The 19,192-nt window shown below is 39.1% G+C and overlaps 1 protein-coding gene across 5 annotated transcripts in view; it reads right to left on the bottom strand.

The window, feature by feature from the left end:
- Nucleotides 1–19,192, bottom strand: part of rbms3 (RNA binding motif, single stranded interacting protein) — a 209,944-nt gene that overhangs the window by 11,893 nt on the left and 178,859 nt on the right. For all 5 annotated transcript variants that reach the window (XM_077743455.1, XM_077743457.1, XM_077743458.1 and 2 more), the window contains 2 exons: nucleotides 18,358–18,408; nucleotides 76–186 (listed from right to left, as the gene is read on the bottom strand). In XM_077743455.1, the coding sequence (XP_077599581.1) occupies nucleotides 76–186; nucleotides 18,358–18,408 (162 nt within the window). The remainder of the gene's footprint in view (nucleotides 1–75; nucleotides 187–18,357; nucleotides 18,409–19,192) is intronic.

Below are 19,192 nucleotides of genomic sequence, written 5' to 3'. Positions count from 1 at the left end.
AGAATTGCATATAAAACTGAATGGTGAGTGGTCCTCAACTATTGTTTTGTTAGGGCATTTGCAAAGTTTACTCACACTTCCTGTGGTGCCCAGGGACAGATGGTTCATCTGCTGGGTGAGGGGGGCCATCATACTGGCAGGCTGCATGGACATAGTGTGGTCCATGGCTGGCGTGATCACTGCACCCTGGATGAAGAGATAAATTTGGTTAGAACATGTTTAATCCAATTTTAATCACACAGCATTCTATAAATATTTGCTCGAATTGTCTTGATCTACGGGATAGCTTTTACAAATTCCCATATTAAAGTCAGAAGCCGTGATTTCGTGTCTGATGAAGTTTAGATTAGGTTGGATAAGATTGGAACTTTATTTCATCCTGTATTCGGGAAATCTTCTTGGTTGCAGTAGTAAGACAGACACAGAAGACATTGTAGACCTAGGTAAAAAAACTGGAGCCACACACAAGTCCACATGTTTGGGATCTTCTGCAGACTGAGAGTAAGGTTAAATATGTAGAATCACTCCTTCAAGATGATCAGCACAGTCCTTCAGTTTTATTTTTTTTATTAAGTAGGTCACATGACTGCATTCCTCCTGTTATTTTCTCTCATTGCTTACAAGGTAGGAATGTTGATAAATTAAATGCAAAACGGCAATCGTAGAATGGAGAGAATTATGTGAGAGGAAACGGATCAGGGACACGATGATGTTGGAAAAGTTGAAAAAGTGAAGGTAAGAAAGCAAGAATAAAAGTGTGGATACTAAGACAGGTGATCCATTATTAGGGTGATACTGTCAGGATAAAAGAAAGGTGCAATGTCGTTAATTACCAAGAGAACAAAAGGATTGGCGCTATTTTCACAATCAATTAATTCTCGGAAAAGCGTCAATTTATATATGCTGCTAACGCATAAATAAACTTAACTGGCTCATTGATTGCTAAGAAGAATTTTCTTCTTGTTCTTTATCCCCTTTCAGCAATGCTTTGCATGTTTTCCCAAATGGGCGCATAAAGCTGGAAGATTTCACACTGCCAAAGAACATCAGGGAAACATGTTGCACTTTCTTTTACTGTCACAAGCGTAATTCATCCCTAATACTGATGCTCCAGGAGGAACATAAAACCTTCAAACCATTTTAAATAGCTCAGCTTGCATCTTTTCTCACTTGGTGTGAATGTGCTTTTGTGTTTGTGCCTGACAAAAAAAAAAAGAATCTGTGAATAGGATTCAATACAATGAAGAATGTGCCGTGTGCCTGCGAGCGCATCTGTACACCCTGCTGGTGATTGTGTTTGCCTCTTGTGGAACAACTTGTGTAGCCTGTCAGAAGGGCATATTACACAGTTACACAGACAGCCCTGCGCCACAGTGACAGAGTCTATCAGTAACCTATGATAAAGCAATACTGAAATTATAATTACAGTACTTCAAGAATAAAAATTGTACAACTATGGAATCAAAACATTACATTATACCTTAATTTACACAAGTGTTATTGATGTATGATGAACCTTTGACTGGACAGGACTGCAATAGTAAAGTTTAGAATGCACATATGATCCCTCAATCAAAAGGTACTTCCAGGGGAAAAAACGTTACCTTGGCCCTCAGTAGTTCAAAGCACAAAATACTACATTTTTGAACCATAGTCAAATACCGTAAAAGATGCACCTTTAATTACTGGCTTATTTTTTTTCATATATAAGGTGTACCCGGATTACAAATCTCAGTAGTAGCAGTGGTGGTGGGAGTAGTTGTAGCGGATTGTGTTAATAGATTAGATTAGATAATTTTATTCACCCTGTATATGGGAAATTTAATTGTCACAGTAGCAAGAGGGTGAGAATACAGACACAGGAAAATACACTTTAGACATAGGTAATAAATAAGTTCATTTATAAATAATAATACAAATAATACATCTAAAAGATGGAGCTATAGTAGTAGTGGTCAACATAGTGGTAGTATTAGGGTTTTAAATAATACATCTACTAGATGGAGCTATAGTAGTAGTGGTCAACATAGTGGTAGTATTAGGGTTTTAAATAATACATCTATTAGATGGAGCTATAGTAGTAGTGGTCAACATAGTGGTAGTATTAGGGTTTTAAATAATACATCTACTAGATGGAGCTATAGTAGTAGTGGTCAACATAGTGGTAGTATTAGGGTTTTAAATAATACATCTACTAGATGGAGCTATAGTAGTAGTGGTCAACATAGTGGTAGTATTAGGGTTTTAAATAATACATCTACTAGATGGAGCTATAGTAGTAGTGGTCAACATAGTGGTAGTATTAGGGTTTTTGTTATATACATAAACAAGATGGAGCTGTAGTAGTAGTAGTGGTCATCATGGTGGTAGTATTAGGGGTTTTTGTTATGTACATCTACTTGATGGAGCTGTAGTAATAGTAGTACTATTTAGGTATTGTGTTATGTACATCTACTTGATGGAGCTGTAGTAATAGTAGTACTATTTAGGTATTGTGTTATGTACATCTACTTGATGGAGCTGTAGTAATAGTAGTACTAGTTAGGGATTGTGCTATAAATCAACTAAATGGAGCTGTGTGATTAACCAATATTGATCAATACATAAGGTGCATTGTTTCTTAAGGCTCAATGCTGGCTTTCGAGAACAACAAGGTCTTTTAATTAGTGTGTAAAATACGGTACCTCATAGAAGGTATGGAAGAATGTCAAAGGTACTACATTTCTGATGTTATTTTATATTTGAACTGTGTAGAATGGGAAATAACACAAATAATGCTCTTCCCAATTTGTATCACCATGATTACGAGAGTGGATGAGGTTGCCAAGAAAAAACAAAAAACAAGCCACACAGAGGCTATGGAATAAAAGCAGAGAAGGTGTGTGAGATGGGAAGGAAAAGAGGAAGGAAGTATCACCTGTAACTGATTCAGCTGCTGACAATGCCTTCATAATGGGAGAGCAATGAAAGGGCTTAATTCTCAGACGTGTTGGGGAGAGTTAAGCCGATTTGCGATTTCGATTTTCAGTGTTTGTGTGAAAGAGATAGAGAGAGAGAGAGGGAAAGTGAGAGGAACGAAGAGAGGCATGCCTTACTGTGCGTGTATGAATGTAATTTATGTCCCTCCACACAAAGACTATAAAATAAAATTAAAGACTGACACGAATGCCAAGACATGCTTTGTTGTCTCTCGTTTGAGTGAGAAAATATGTGACCTCGTGTGAGTGCGTGAGGGAGATCCACCATGATTAAGACGATATTGATCCCGATCTCGACAGAAACACAGATGATCCCAAGCGCTCAGTTGTTACCGGCATTGATATACTGTACATTTATCCATCGGAGACAATGCACAGTAAATAAATGTTACAACCGGCAATGTTTTTTAAAATGGCAACCAATTACAAGTGAAAGGCGTCTTCAAGGTCTGATGGATCACTGATCAGTATCAGATGGTGTGCACACTGAGTCACCAAACACTCAATAGACCAGATAAATGTCACATAGACAGCAGGTGTTTTCTCTGACTGATTAATTGCGGGCACGGTATCTACAGCATGGGAAGACCACACATCCTCTTGTCCCCAAGCAGTATACCGCTGGCATATTTGAAGTTAAATTTGGTACACTACAATACTTACAGTCAGTCTTACAGCACCTTTATATGCTATTTGATTTAATGCACTGTAAAGTAACTATCCACTAGTAACTAGTCACCTGTTGTGAATAAAATTGAGTGCATGAATAGGCTGTCTCTCTTCTTATGCTGCGATTGGCTGGCCACTAATTCATGGTGTACCCCGACTACTACTCCTAGTTGGCTGGTATAGGCTCTAGCACCCCCAACTATCACTGAGTGGGAACAGAATCCACTCTGCAAATATACCACTATTCCACCACCATATTCTGTAGTTATTAAAGTAGTAAAGAAATCTCTTCAAGTTAAAAGCTATCTGTACCCTTTTGCAAAATACTATCTTGTCTTAGGTGGCATTACTACTCCTTTAGGTGATTGGCTTGGAGTCAGTACATGGATCTGATACAAAATCATATCAATAAATAGATATCATTACATTTATCTCTGTTATTATAGAAATGTTGGACACTCTAAAATTGCCCCTAGGTACGAATGTGAGTGTAAATGGTTATTGGTCTCCTTGTGCCCTATGATTGGCTGGCTACCGAATCAAAGTGTAACCCGCCTTTGGCCTGAAGTCAGCTGGGATAGGCTACAACACCCCAGAGTTGAATTTTAGAAATGTTTGTACAAAAAGAGTGGCGTTGTTTGCACCTATCTGTCAATGACATTAGTTTTTACCTTTTGTTGCATGTGTTTTGAGTAAATCAAAGGTTAAATCAAATGTTTTTTTAGAGGTGGTCAACTTTTACACAAGAGATAGCACAGCCCTATAACAAATCAATTTGCACTATGACTATACAAGGAATGCAATACATTGCCACTGCTTGAGGTGGTTAAGAAATAACCACAAATACAACTGTCTAAAAATTGAGGAAGCAGACAAAGAAGTAATCAAACGTTTTAGTTCGTATCCTACTCTATTTGATGACTATCCAGAATGCCAGAGGTGAGCAGTCCGACATCCAATAGTTTTAATCTTTCACTCTATTGCTGCAGGTGAACACTTCCAACAAGATGCCTTGGGCGTATCTACTCTATCATCGCTTGAAACGTTCACTGGAATCGTGCCATTTCCTCACACTGAGTTTAATTGCCTGGGGCAACTGAGAATCTCACACTGGACACTAGTATCCAGACAGCAATAAAATTGACCTGCAGAAGAAAAATATGTCTGGTAAGATTTCAGAAAACATTTACACAAATAAAGAGATTGACGTTTTAATCTTGATGAACAATTATTATTGCATTTTGTCTATTATCTTTGTCACGAAACAAAGTCATCTCAGTATTTGGCCCACAAAGTCAAGATGAAATGCTAAATTCTAGGTTCTAGTTAGACCTGGGCAATAAAACAATAATGATAATTATCGTCAAATATTTTTCCAAACAATACTAGTAAACATTTTTCTAGTTCCAGACCAATGTTCAGTAAAAAAAAGGGAATGTAGTGAGGAACAGTCAATTAACAGAGTTAGCAATAGAGCGGCACACAAAGAGCATGAAAGCGAAAGGACTGGAGCACAGCTAAAACGAGTGATTGTGAGATGCAGGACAACACTGAGCCTACCGACTAAAAGGTCCAAGTTAAGTCTCTCTGTCGTGTACTTTATCTGTACTTGTTAATGCACATGAGGAAAACTGGGATTGACTGAACCTAGGCAGCGCTCCACATCATATCCACTTCTAAATAAAGACACAAAAGGGATTTCTTTTTTCCCCTAAATGCCTCTAAAATACCTGTGCACAAACAGCATATTCTTTTCTTACTTGATATCAAGGTTTGCCTAGTTTATGCAAATGTTAGAAAATGTTGCAACTATCTAAAACTCTTTAACTTCAAATTTATAGAAAATTAAATTTGATGGTCAGAATTTCTGCAGGTATTATTTTTCATTAAATCGACAATCAGAGGCATGTGCCAGCCAGCATTCCGGATGACATGCCACCAATCCATCCACCAGAGCACCAGATGGAAACAAGGCCCCCAACATGGAGCGAAGTTGAGAGCACAGTAAAGCGGGCAAGAACTGCCTCAGCCCCTGGACCCAACGGCGTTCCATATCGTTTCTATAAGAACACGCCGGGCGTGCTGAAGTACCTCTGGAGGCTGATGAGAGTGGTATGGGAAAAAGGAATTATACCGAAGGCATGGCGACGAGCGGGAGGGATCCTGATTCCCAAAGAGAAGAATTCCTCAACCATCGATCAGTTCCGACAGATCTGTCTTCTGAATGTGGAAGGAAAGATATTCTTCAGTGTTGTGGCCCAGAGGCTCTCAGCATTCCTGCAGAGGAACAACCTTGTCGACACCTCAGTGCAGAAGGCAGGGATAAGTGGATTCTCAGGATGTCTGGAACACACAAGTGTCATCTGGCACCAGGTGCAGACGGCCAAGAAGGAGAAGAAGGACCTGCATGTGGTATTCTTGGACCTTGCCAATGCATTCGGCTCAGTGCCTCATGAGGTTTTGTGGACAGCGTTCAACTTCTTCCAAGTCCCCGAGTGCATCACAGGTCTGGTCAGAGCCTATTTCCAAGACCTCCAGTTCTGCGTTGCAACACAGACTAGTACAACTGCCTGGCAGCATCTCGAGATTGGCATAATGGCGGGCTGCACCATATCCCCACTGGCGTTTACCATGGCAATGGAGCTTATTATCCGAGCATCCCGATGGGTGGTTGGAGGGGAACGGTTGAAGAGCGGACTGCGTCTTCCTCCAATCAGAGCGTACATGGATGACATGACGACAATAACAACAACAAGCGCATGCACCAAACGCCTGCTGGATAAACTCCAGGGAAACATCAAATGGGCACGAATGGAGATAAAACCCAGCAAATCCCGCAGTATCTCCATTGTCAAAGGCAAGCTCACCAATGAGAGGTTCCATGTCAACAACGAGCCAATACCAACCATTCTGGAGAAGCCTGTCAAAAGTCTTGGCCGCTGGTACAGCGCAGAGCTCAAAGATTCGAAGCAGTTGGAGCAACTCAAGCAAGATACCATCAATGGCCTCAAGCAGATCAACAGCACAGCTCTGCCTGGAAAGCTGAAACTGTGGTGCTTTCAGTTCGGGCTGCTGCCTCGTCTCATGTGGCCAATTTCCATCTATGAGGTCACTATATCCCACGCCAATCGGCTGGAGAGACTGGTGAATTCGCAGGTGAGGAAGTGGCTTGGACTACCGAGATGCCTGAGCAGCATTGGCTTGTTTGGCAATGGAGTTCTCTCCCTACCAATCTCAGGCCTGACGGAGGAGTACAAATGTGCCAAGTCAAGACTGGAGATGACTCTCAATGAATCCCGGGATCCATTCGTCAGAGGTGCCGCTCCAACCCTAGCAACGGGGAGGAAATGGAGGCCATCTGCAGCAGTTGCGGGGGCAAAGACCGCCCTCCGACACCGGGATATAGTGGGTCATGTCCAACATGGCAGAGGTGGCCTTGGGTTGGAGACAGCAACACCCACCTGGCAAAGGGCTGCCCCAGCTGAACGGCGGCACATGGTGGTGGAGGAAGTGCGCCACCAGGAGGAAGCAGCCAGATGTGCCACAGCGGTCTCCCAGGCTCAGCAAGGCCGCTGGATGAAGTGGGAAGGTGTGGAGAGGAGGAAAATCACGTGGGGCGATCTGTGGAGCATGGAGGCCAATAGACTAAGCTTCATCATTGGAGCCACATATGATGTCCTGCCCTCTCCAACCAATCTACATGTCTGGTATGGAGAGGACCCAGCCTGCCTCCAGTGTGCAGCCCCGGCAACCCTCAAACACATCTTGGTGGGTTGCAAGACCAGCCTAACGCAGGGAAGATACTCCTGGCGCCACAACCAGGTGTTGAAGTGCCTGGCTGCTGAACTCGAGAGCAGGAGGGTAACCACCAATGCCTTGCCTCTCCAGACTACAGTCCCACAGAAAACAACTTTTGTTCGGGAAGGGGAGAAGAGAGGAACCAAGACATCTCCTCCGGATCCAGGCCCACTGAACGCTGCCCGGGACTGGGAAATGCGGGTGGACCTCACCCAGAGACTCACCTTCCCACCAGAAATTGCAACAACCAACCTGCGCCCCGATCTGGTCCTCTGGTCCAAATCCTGCCGGCGTGTCTTCATTGTTGAGCTCACTGTCCCATGGGAAGAGGCCATCGATGAAGCATTTGAGCGGAAGAGGCTGCGATATACCAACTTAGCAGCTGAAGCAGAGGGGCGGGGCTGGAGCGTAAAGGTGTGGCCGGTGGAGGTGGGCTGTCGAGGCTTTGTTGCCAAGTCCACCACAAGGCTCCTGAAGGAAGTAGGGATTAGGGGGCAGGCCCAACGGAAGGCAATTAAAGAACTTGCCACTGCAGCGGAACGGAGCAGTCACTGGCTGTGGCTGAAACGTAAAGATGCAACATGGGCTGCCAATTGATCGCGTGGTTCCACCTTGCGCCACACACCCGGGGCTGATCATCCTGTGGTGGGCCAACCTCTGCAGAGGGTGTCTTGTTATAAGTGGCCGAAACACCCAATGACGTGTGGGGCAAACAACTGATGATGTGGCGTGCAGGTGGCACCACGTGATCCTAGCCAAATCCCACCCCATGTAAGACGATATCTCCAATCACTCCAATCACTGCCAATTGATGTGCTGAATATTAGGGATATTTAACACCTAGTCCTATAAAGAAGTCCGAAGTCATCGTGTAAGGAGGGGGTTGAGTTGAATTATCTTTAATGCACAACAGAATAACAAAAACACTTCCTAAAATCATTATAGTTCATAGTCTCTCTTTTTTTAAAAAGGTAACATAGTTAATTTCATTAATTGAATAATGAGGAAGATAATTTCTTTACTTATCCACAGAAGTTTGAAGTTTCAAATTTGAACGACAAAACATACGCTAGTTAATGTGGTACTTATCGATATGAACGTATATATATTTTTTGCTGTTGTTGTTGTTATAAGATTTTTTGTCATATCGCCCAGGCCTAGTTCCAGCCTTCCAGTGTTGAGTTTTTAATGTTCTCCTCATGTCTCCACGGGTTTTTCTCTACCATCCAATGCTAGGTTAATAGAATAAGGAATAGTTTCTTCCCAAGAGTTGTAACCTCCCTGAACTCTCAAACCCGACAGCTCTGACGCAGTACCATCCATATCCATATATTTGTTGCTGCTATCTCAAACTCTGTGCAATAGAAATTTGAACTTTTCTTTTTCTATTCATACATTTTCTACCTGCAGTTTACCATGTATATTTGCATAGTTAAAAGCACCTTAATCTTGTTCAACAATTATGGACTGACAATACAAACACTCCAAATTTTCCTTTGGAATGATTGTGAGTGCAATAGGTTGTTTGTCTGTGTGTCCTGCGATTGCCTGCTTTTCGCCACATCAGGATGGAATACAGTATTAAAATACTCACAGACGTCAAACATGACCACATCATGTCTGAATCAAACTACAACTTGCTTGGATTATACTTGAAAAAGAAAGCCAACTTCGCTCAACACATTCCTCTGTCAAGTTCACAGTTACTTTTTAAACGTGAGGTTTTGTGGTTTGTGGCCTTAACTTTGGTCTGTTCATGTGAGCGTGTGTTGTGTGTGTAAAACTGGCATGCAGACTTCCAGCAAATGGCACACCGGATGAACCGAAAATGGCCAGGCATTCTCACATATTAAGAAGGGTACTTTTGGTCTGAAAAATCTGATACTTTAGGAGAACATCTGCAAATGATTGAGTTGCAAATTCTTTGCATGAGAAAATGTCAAGAAAACACAGTTGCCTACCTGGTAGGTTCATATTTGCCAATCCAGCTCACAAAATAAAACAATATAGCTACAGTAAGTATCAATGACCAAATGCAGATATCGTTATATTCCTACTTGGTCTGAATATGTGTAGTGTACATTCACATCCTTCTTTGTGTGTTTTATTCACACAGAGTAAAAAAAAAAAAACCCAAACACTCATAGCCACCTTTGTCTGCTGACTGTGGACAGAGAATCCACTCTCAGGCACATTTCTTTTCATGTAAGTCTGGAAAAAAGAGCCAGCATGTGGAGCTTTTCACTCTAATCCGCTGCATGAATCCCCTAGGAGCAAATAGAGCACTATGTCTGTTCTACTACTACCAACATAGTAGGAGTAACAGGGAACTTATTTCCAAATACCTAGACTGAAAGAGTTGAGAAAATAGAGGGTTTACATCATACCTCCTGCTTGCTTGGTAGGTAGTCTCTAAAAATGTACGGCAGAGAATATGACAGGTAGAAGAAGTGTGGCCAGTGATTGACAATATGCCTTGAATGTATAGCATCACTGTCTCTAATCGCACTTTATGCTCACATTCTCTTTTTAACCTGTGTAATTTAGGAACAATGTTTTTTTGAGGGGGTTATTTTCAATAAGATAAAATAACAATGTTCCTACATATAAGCAAGCTTGAAGTCACAAAAAAAGCTGATAAAACCTCTGATTAATTTACTCAGTAGAGAAAAATCAAATGCCTCAAATCTGGAGTAGTTTGACCCCTTCTGTAAAGATTTTTCTCTTCAAGGACAAGACCCCCGGGGTTGATGACTTTAATGAAAACCATTTATTTGGAAACATTCAGCATTCAGTTTCCAAAATGTTATGAATCCAATTATTGTTATTATTATTTATAGATACCAATTATCCACCCGATGGTGCAATGGTTCTTCCGCCTGACTTTGGTGCAAACAGTCTGGGTTCGATTCCCACTCGGTGGCAGTATGAATGGTTGTCTGTCTCTCACTGTGCCTTAAGACTGACTGGTCTAAGGTGTAGTAGGCCTTTTGCCCACAAACAGTTGGGTTTGGCTCCAGCAACCCCCGCAACCCTTCCGAAAATGGGCAGTATTGAAGATGAATTAATGCCTGATATACCAATTATTATTATTTTTGTTACATTACAAATAAAATGGCTTTGTCAGAGCCCGTTTCACAGAGATTGAACAGTCTCCACAGAAGGGAGGGAGCAGTAAGAGCAATTATTTCCAAATTCGTCTTTTATTACATTTTGGAAAATAACTCTTATCTTTTTTTTTGAAGAAAATGTAGTACTGTTTGGGAAGAGGAAAATGATGGACATTGTTGAGTACTTAATAAGACCCAATCTATGTTGTGATTAAAATACTTGCGTTTAGGATATTTGTGCTGTGATTTCTCTCCTAAGCTTGAAACCTTTCTCAATTTTTTACCAAATAAAATATTTTGTAATCCATCGTGAACATTTTTTTCTACTTTGACATGATTGATAAGGTGACAAATGTTTTTTATGTCTTTTTCTCCCATTCTATCTCTATATATCTCGATCTCCTTCATTCAATTTCTGAACCGCTTTATCCTCACTAGGGTCACGGGTGTGTTGAATCGCAGCCAGTCGCAGGGTGAAGAGACAGAGAACCATTCACATTCAAATTTATACTCAGTGGCAAATTAGAGTATTTAATCAGCCTACTCCGCATGCTTTAGTGATGTGGAAAGAAAACCAGAGTACATGGTGAAAAACCCATGCAAGGCCGGGGTAACTGTAAAAACTCCATACACTCAGGACCGACCTGGGATCGAATAAACAACCCCAGAACTGTGACTCCAATGCGCTAATCACTCGGCCGCTGGGCTGCCACAAGCACATTTAGAGTTTAAAAAATGTCATGCTTAAAATAAATCAAATACATGGTTATTAAGCCTTTCACCTCAAAAGATGAATGACACGAATTTGAAGGATTTGAAGACTTTCGTGCAAACATTAGTAGAGTCTGCAGGATAAAAAAATGAATAATGATCACATCAGTATGCCATGTGTGACACCAGTGAGGATTGAACTTGTGCTCCAAAGCTGTTTGACAACTGTGTAGGTATTTGTCCTCGAAAAAAGAATGAAAGCAATGATGGATCAATCACCACCCATTGAATCATTTGTACATCTACCATAAGCAATATCTCAGGGGACATAGGTAGAATTTAAATTGGCTACAATTCCAATTATGGTGACATATCATAGTTGTAACCAATAGCTTAACACTGATAGTTTGTTCTAATATACTCCATTAATCTAACTAAAGTACTCATGGTAATGAGGTAATTATTAAAGCCCTTTTACTGAAGAGAACATTGGATAGATGCATAGTAAAGTGTGTTTGTGCTTGTGTGTGTGCGTGTAAGTTTGTTTGCGTGTTTGCTGCTTGGTGAAGCGTGTAACACTATTTGTCATGTCTTTGCAGGAGGTCTATTCCTCTGCGAGTTCAGACTATCTTATATGAGTCCTTCTATAATTTAGCGAGATATAGACAAGAGAGATTTCAATGCTAACAATGAAGCTTTCCTATCTCTAGTCAACATAGACCAAAGTTACCCTAATAACAGACCCATATGTAGTATTTTTGGAACTAATCACTGTAGTTGATTCAAGGGTGGAGCTAGTCACCCCACAGCTTGGTAAATGGCTGAAAATCAACCATTGCTTACTTACTATATTAAGATTGTCATGTCTAAAGCCATTTTTCAATTTTGTTTGTTGCGTTACTTAATATATTAATAATATTTTTATTTTTTGAGGTATAGTGCAAAATTTGATACTCACAATGTTCCTAAAAAGCTGTGTAACATCACCTTTTTTCAAACTGGGTAGGCATTTAGGATTTCCGGACACTAATTGGTCAAGCTTTTTCGGTGGAATTCTTCAGATTCTTCTTTGGTGTTCAGTCTCAGTTGCTAGGGAGTCTGGGTCTCCATTGTGAATTTAGTTCTTTATAATGCGCCACTAATTTTCAATGGTTGAATACTCTGGAGTGATGGCAGGCCAGTTTAGTACTTGCACTCTTTTTCTGAAAAGGCACGGTATATATGCGGGATGTGGTTTGAGATCATCTTGCTGAAACAACAATGGCATCCTTGAAAAAGATGTTACTAGGAAAGGCATTGCTTCAAAATTTATGGAACTAATGTGCTAACCTATGGGTGTGTTAGTGCTGTCAAGACTACAGATGTTGGCTTTTAAACTTTCTCCTGAAAATGCACAGGATGATCATTTTCCTGACATGCATGATTTTATGAGTATATCAGCTTCGTGTTTATTTAATCAGGCCTATATTTTATAGGGCTGTAATTGATCTGAAATCAGATATCAATTGATTGAGCACAATTGAATAGAAATCGAAGTAAAAGCAAAATTTCCATTACTCATCTTTTAGATATGCTGTTTTATTAAAAATAATGTATCAATTGTTTGAAATGAACATCAACCGTTCTTTCAATTTTTAATGTTTTAAGTAAAAAGGTGTAATATTGGGAAATATTGCTTCATTATTCAAACAATCAATCTCTTATTGTACTTTACATTAATGATTTACAGTCAAGAAGGTACATCTACCAGTTATTGGGATGAAGTTACCACATTTTTCGGGCGGTTTGCTGTGAAGTATGCCAGTGTAAAATTGTTACTATGGCAATGACAACAAGCAGCAACAAAAGAAACGCAAGGGTAACAGTCTCAAATTCTGCCTTAATAAGTCAAATCTATGAGACCAACAATGTTCCGTTTTCTCTATCTGCAATGTGTTTTTAATGTCAAGAACCGAGATGGGTATCTCACAGTGCACTGATTCCAACCCCGTCTGATGAAGGCAGATAGGTACGGTCCAATTCAAAGAGGCCCCAGAAAGCACCAAACTTGCACGAGAACTGGCTCGGGTGCAACAGCGAGGAATTCAATACTTCACCTACGGCATGTAAGGGCCGATGCACTTCAGCAAATACACATTCTTAGCACAATCACTTCTTAGTGAGGAGGAAAAAAAAAGGGGTCTGGCTAAGTCATGGGGAAAGACAGCAATGCTTCGCTTGGTTGGAGCCATAGCAATGCTTCGCTCTTTGCAAGCGTGATATTTTGAGTGTGTGTGACTGCTGATCTTGATGTAAGTGAGATTTAGCCCTGTGGATGTGTTTCGAGCAATATGCATGCTTTGTGCACTCTACTTGTCTTTTTTTGGCTCCTTTTGTCTCTGAGCTGTGCTGAATAACTACACACACAAAAAAAACACTGACAGCAAGCAGTAATGTTACTTTGACATCTTGGAATTAAAAAAATATGAGAAGGGGGAAGATAGAACAACTAAAATGTCACCTCTTGAGGCAATTTTACACTTTTGGAAACAACACTAACGCACACAAACGACCATTCAGAAATAAAGCTAACATTCAAGATTTTTTTTTTTTTTTAGAGAAGACATGTTTAGATTTATAGCTCTGTCTTGGTTAGATAGAATGTAAAGTGTTATTCTCAGTGTTGCCATAGTGTGCGTAACAGTCCTATTCTTACTATTCATGAGATTGTAAATCCTTTGTATATTTCTGATATTAAATTTTGGAATCTACATGACGTAAGAGGCAGACTCGAATTTAGTGTCTTGAAAAAAAAGCGTTCTTAAAAAAATACAGTTTTAACCATTGTTTTTCAAACAAGTACACATTTTAACTAATCCACAGTGTTAGAAATTTCATTCACAGAACATTCACACAGGGTTTGTTTAGTATAAAATGGTTTTAGGAGAAATTAAAAAGTCAGAACAAAAAACAATGCAACATTTTGCGTAAGGAACAAACTTATTAAGTTGGTTTGAACATTTTCAAGACAAGCCTGTGTCACTTATAAATAAGGTCGATTTACTAAGAAGTGGTGAAACTGTAAAAGCCATTATTTTCCATATTCAACCGCAGGTAGCATTTGCACCATCATGCATACTTGGTTGACTAAATAACATATACAAGAGATACATAAAACTGTGGCACAATCACTGGGTTTGAAATGATTTGAGCTTTAAAAGCCATTATGATTGGCTAATTTGCTGTGATTCAATGAGATGCTGGCAAGTTCTCCGTGTAAAGGGGGGAGGGAGGTATCATACAGTAAACCTGGGCCATAAAGGGAAACAGTTATATTAGCGATCATGCTCTGGTGGTTTGTGATAGCCGGAGTTGGTGCCTAGCAGCCGTTTGGTGTCAGTGTCGGTATCATAGAAACACAATGTGGGAGTGGCCATGGGGACAGATATGGACACATGGCTGGTTTCATGCTGGCACAAAAACTGTGAGGATGCACCATTTAATGTGCCAGCGACTTCAAGTGGTCTCATGACATATTGTTGGAAGATTGACAACAGATAGTCAACAAGGCTGGGTGGGAATAACTCGCATGTCATTAACTATGCATATGGGAAAGTATAAACAAAACAAAAACAAATTCAATTGATTTAATATATTTCCATTTTCCATTGCTATATTGTGAAAATCTGTTTTTTTGTAGCATTTAAACTTTCCACGCACCATCATAGAAATTAAACATAATGTAATTAAATATATTAAAAGGACAAATTATCTTATTTTGGGTATAAAAGTTAAATGTACCATTTTGTTTTAATGTCTAAAAACAGTCAGGTCCTAAAATTGTAATGATAATGCCATGATTTTTACCTGAAAGTCAAATAAAACGGAATAAAATTAAAATGAAATATTTTCCATGAAAAAAAGAAAAATTACAAATACTGTGTAATATATACTAGACTAGATTAGAATTTTGTTTCATCCCGTATTTGGGAAATGTATTGGTTGTAGTAACAAGACAGACATAAGACACACAAGACATTGTAGACCTAGGTAAAAAACTGGAGCCACACACAGGCGGACCTTCTTCAGACTGAGGTTACCACACAGTTCCTCAGTAGTCTGGAGGGTATGTGTGGTAACCTAAACAATCTTGTTAAAGTAGCAGATAGTATTACTAATATTTTTATATAACAACACCTCACAATTTGTGCTGTAAGTATAGTGAAAAACTATTATGATTTCAATACAATGTATTTGAAATTGGCTTAGTGCCGATTTAGAGTGTCTCCGAATGGGTGGCTGTAGTTAGCCTCCAGCACCACTGGCGACCCTTGTGAGGATAAGTGTTTCAAAAAATGAAAATGTTTTTAAATTTTCAAGTTTCTTCTGGATTGTCCTTGTCTCAAATCATGATACAACAATGTTCAAAACAACAATCTAGTATTGTAACCACAGCTTTTTACTGACTGCAATAATCGCCACAAAAGTGGAGTATCAAGAAAGCAGGCTAAGACACTGAGTCGCAGAGGAGGAGGCAAAGTGAGTTAAGACAAAGAAGTCAGGAGGTCATGCGCACAGAAGGTAGGGAGAGTGGCGGTAGCTGTCGAGTGTGTGTTGGCCTGTTTGGTGACCTGCTGTGTCAAGATTACATGTTCACTGTCCCACAGCAGGAGTAAGATTGAGAAGGATAGATCTAAGTGGTAAATGACCACAGCAGGCGATGTTATGTGACTGCTTGAAAGCACTCATGGAGTTAGTGCTGGACCAGTCACGCATTTGCTCAGACTCTTTGTTAACTTTCATTGCTACTATTACTCAATATTTCAGGTTAGCCTAACTTTTTCCCTATAATGTTGTAAAAAAAAAATTTCCACCAGAAACCTTGCCTGGTGGAAAACTGGATGCTCATCATGTTTTGGTGGAAAAAATATAAACATTTTTACAATGTTAAGTTGAGTGGAATTTTGAAATTAGTGATTGTATAATGATTCAATTTGTATCACAATTCTTAAACTAAAATTTAAACTCAGATTGAATGTAGTTTTGCAGAACTGCCAATCTCTGTCGACCTTATTTCAGGAGTAATCCTGTCCCATTTCCGGAGTTTGTCCGGAGTGAATGCGATTCATGCAAAATCGATATGCGCTGAAGTCGCTTAAGACGAATCATACGTTAGAACTTGTAATTCATTGATTCACAATGCACTCTTGTTACCGAATTCTTCTGGTTTACAGTGCAGTTGAACCAAGTTGGCGGAAGCTGTAGTGATGGTGTGAATTTCAAGCCATTCAAATTGGAAATGTGGTACTTTTACGAAATGTAAGTGACAATTTTTCGGGATTACAAGAGTTTATGGAGGTTGTCCGGAGTTTGCCTTGTATTTCTTGGTAAACTCCTGAAATTCTGGAGTAGTTGGCAGCTCTGCTATTGTCTAACACCAAAAGAAAGGACCGTGATGCTGAGTCCTGATTTTGACTACATGTGCATGCTGCTAAAAGATTATAGTCAGAAAGGGGTCTCTGGAGTGTGAGCATCTGAATCTGCATTTTGTACTTAAAACTGTGGGGCTCAAAGAGAGGTCACTCAGGTAGATGTTGAGTACCGCGGACTGGCCCTCTGAGGAGCACTTTCTTCAATACTGCTCCACATTGTGCTGTAGCAGCCTTTAACTAAGGCATCTATTATGATAATCATTTTCCGTGATAGAGTTAAGCGGATATTAAGGAATCAAACGTGCTGCTATTACTGATTCTTGCTTTCATTCAATGAATGAACAGAGAAAAAGAAGAGAACAAAGTGCACTAGATGTGCTTTAGGGGACACAGAAAAGCCCCAAGCAAAGCCTCTGGCAGTAGGATTTAAAACCTTTATGGAGCTAAACAAGAACACTTATGCCGCTAGTATCAATTAAATGGGTCAAACTAAAAATACTTTACCACTGATGTTTTTCTTATTTGTTTCCCTATTACCACAGTGTAAGGAGGTTCTATTTCTTTTAAAACCCTTAAACCTTTGAATGAACTGTACATCTAACGTTGTCAGTTATAGGCAATGAATTAGACATTATGAAATTTAAGATAAAAAGGAGGGGGAAAAATTAACCAGTATGTTATTGGCGCCATAACTATGTCTGTCTGTTTTTATTAACAGTCTATTAATTCATAGTTTTATCACTTCATTATTTATCTGAATACGAAATGGATATATAAAAATATTGATTAACAATAATAACGTATAAGGGAAATATTTATAAAGGAGACCTGTCATATATTAAAATTGCGTGTGAGATATATGGGATTCTCTATCTAAATAATAAAATATATTGACTATTGAATACGGATTGAAATAATATGTGAATTACTGCTAAATTTTACATTAAAAAAATAATCTTTTGGGATTAGCAAATGACTATTCTCTTAATTTAATGTTGTTGTAGAGCACTTTAAGAGTGCATATGCAATAAAACTAGATTCTAAAACAAAGAAACAACTAAATTTGGAAGTGTAACTCCAAAAGTGTATTTATTTCCTTTGGGAAAAAAACAAGTTAATTATTTTTATAAAGGTAGTTAAAAAAAGATATATTTATATCGGATTTTTGCTCAAGGTATTCCAATACACTTCCATACAAAATTGAATGGAATTTTACAATAAATACATTAATAACAAGTTGAACAAATGAAATAATATTAATACAAATATACTTCAGATAGAATATGTTGTTTTATCAGTAGTGGTGACAGGCTGTGCAGACCTTATTAAACAGATAGAAAAACCCTGTTACTAGGGTTCTTTTGGGATTATGTTAAACAGCCTTTGACAAATGGTAAAGACGAAACCCGAGCAAGAGAGGAAAGCTCATAATTAACTTTGATTCACTCTGAAAAAAGAAGTCAATCAGTCACCCTTTGTTGACTTTCAATTGCACTAAGTAAGTCCATTGTCAATTTTGTCTGTTTTTCAACAAGATAAATGCTGTACAAAAAGTTGATAGTAGTCGGAAACACACCACTGATCAAGTAAAAGTACCAAAGAGGATTTAAATATGAACGAACAACGGGCTTTATCAATCAGTTAGCGCTATTAAATGAAAATGAATAGTTGAGTACTTACTGTAGGTTGCATAACATATTGTTGATGAGGCATCCATGATGTACTCTGGACCTAGAAAGAAGAAAATAGAGTTTACAAAAAAGATAATCTAGTTTGCTTGTAACACTCCACTTTTATTGACATTAAAAACACCCTGTAAAGTGAAACTTAAGCCGTTCATTAAAAGGCTGAACTTCACAAAGTTTAAATGACTCATAAAAAGTACCCCAGGTATTTAGAAATTACCTCATTATTATGACTTACATGACTTGTGCATATTAGATTCTATTAATTAGACAATGTCTCTAAAATGATAATGGATTTTTTTTCAAAATTAATTCATGCTACCAGTCATCTCCAAGGGAGTGAATAGTCAGCAAACACAGTTAAGACACATTACTAAAGCTTGGAAGAATGCATTGTACAACAATGAGGATGTAAAATAGCTTTTACTAAGGTATGACAAGCACCAAAACGTGCACTGTCACCAGTAAAATTCCCGGGCGCTGTTGGTTTCATGGAATAAAGGAACATAGCAAATTTTGGTATAAGCTGGAAAGAAATTTAGACAGCTTGGAGCAGACAAACACAAACACACAGGCTGGCCACTGATCCTGCTAAAATGATTTGATTAAACAAAGACAAACATAGAATAATCTGCTCTAAGAGCAATAAATCCTTTGAGTCAACCCAAACTTGTGATTTGGACTCGCATCTAAACAAGCATGATGCTCAATGAAATTAAGCCAAATCTATTTGTTTAGACAGGCAATATTTGCTCTTTCTCGCTTAAGCAAAGAGGGATGGAGTTCATCCTAAAATAACGGCGTATTTCGTAAAAATAAACTGCACAAAT

Source organism: Stigmatopora nigra, chromosome 21 (genome assembly GCF_051989575.1).
Source record: "Stigmatopora nigra isolate UIUO_SnigA chromosome 21, RoL_Snig_1.1, whole genome shotgun sequence".
Taxonomy (NCBI): domain Eukaryota; kingdom Metazoa; phylum Chordata; class Actinopteri; order Syngnathiformes; family Syngnathidae; genus Stigmatopora; species Stigmatopora nigra.
Note: the sequence above shows the minus strand (reverse complement) of the source record. Positions and strands in the feature narration are given on the sequence as shown.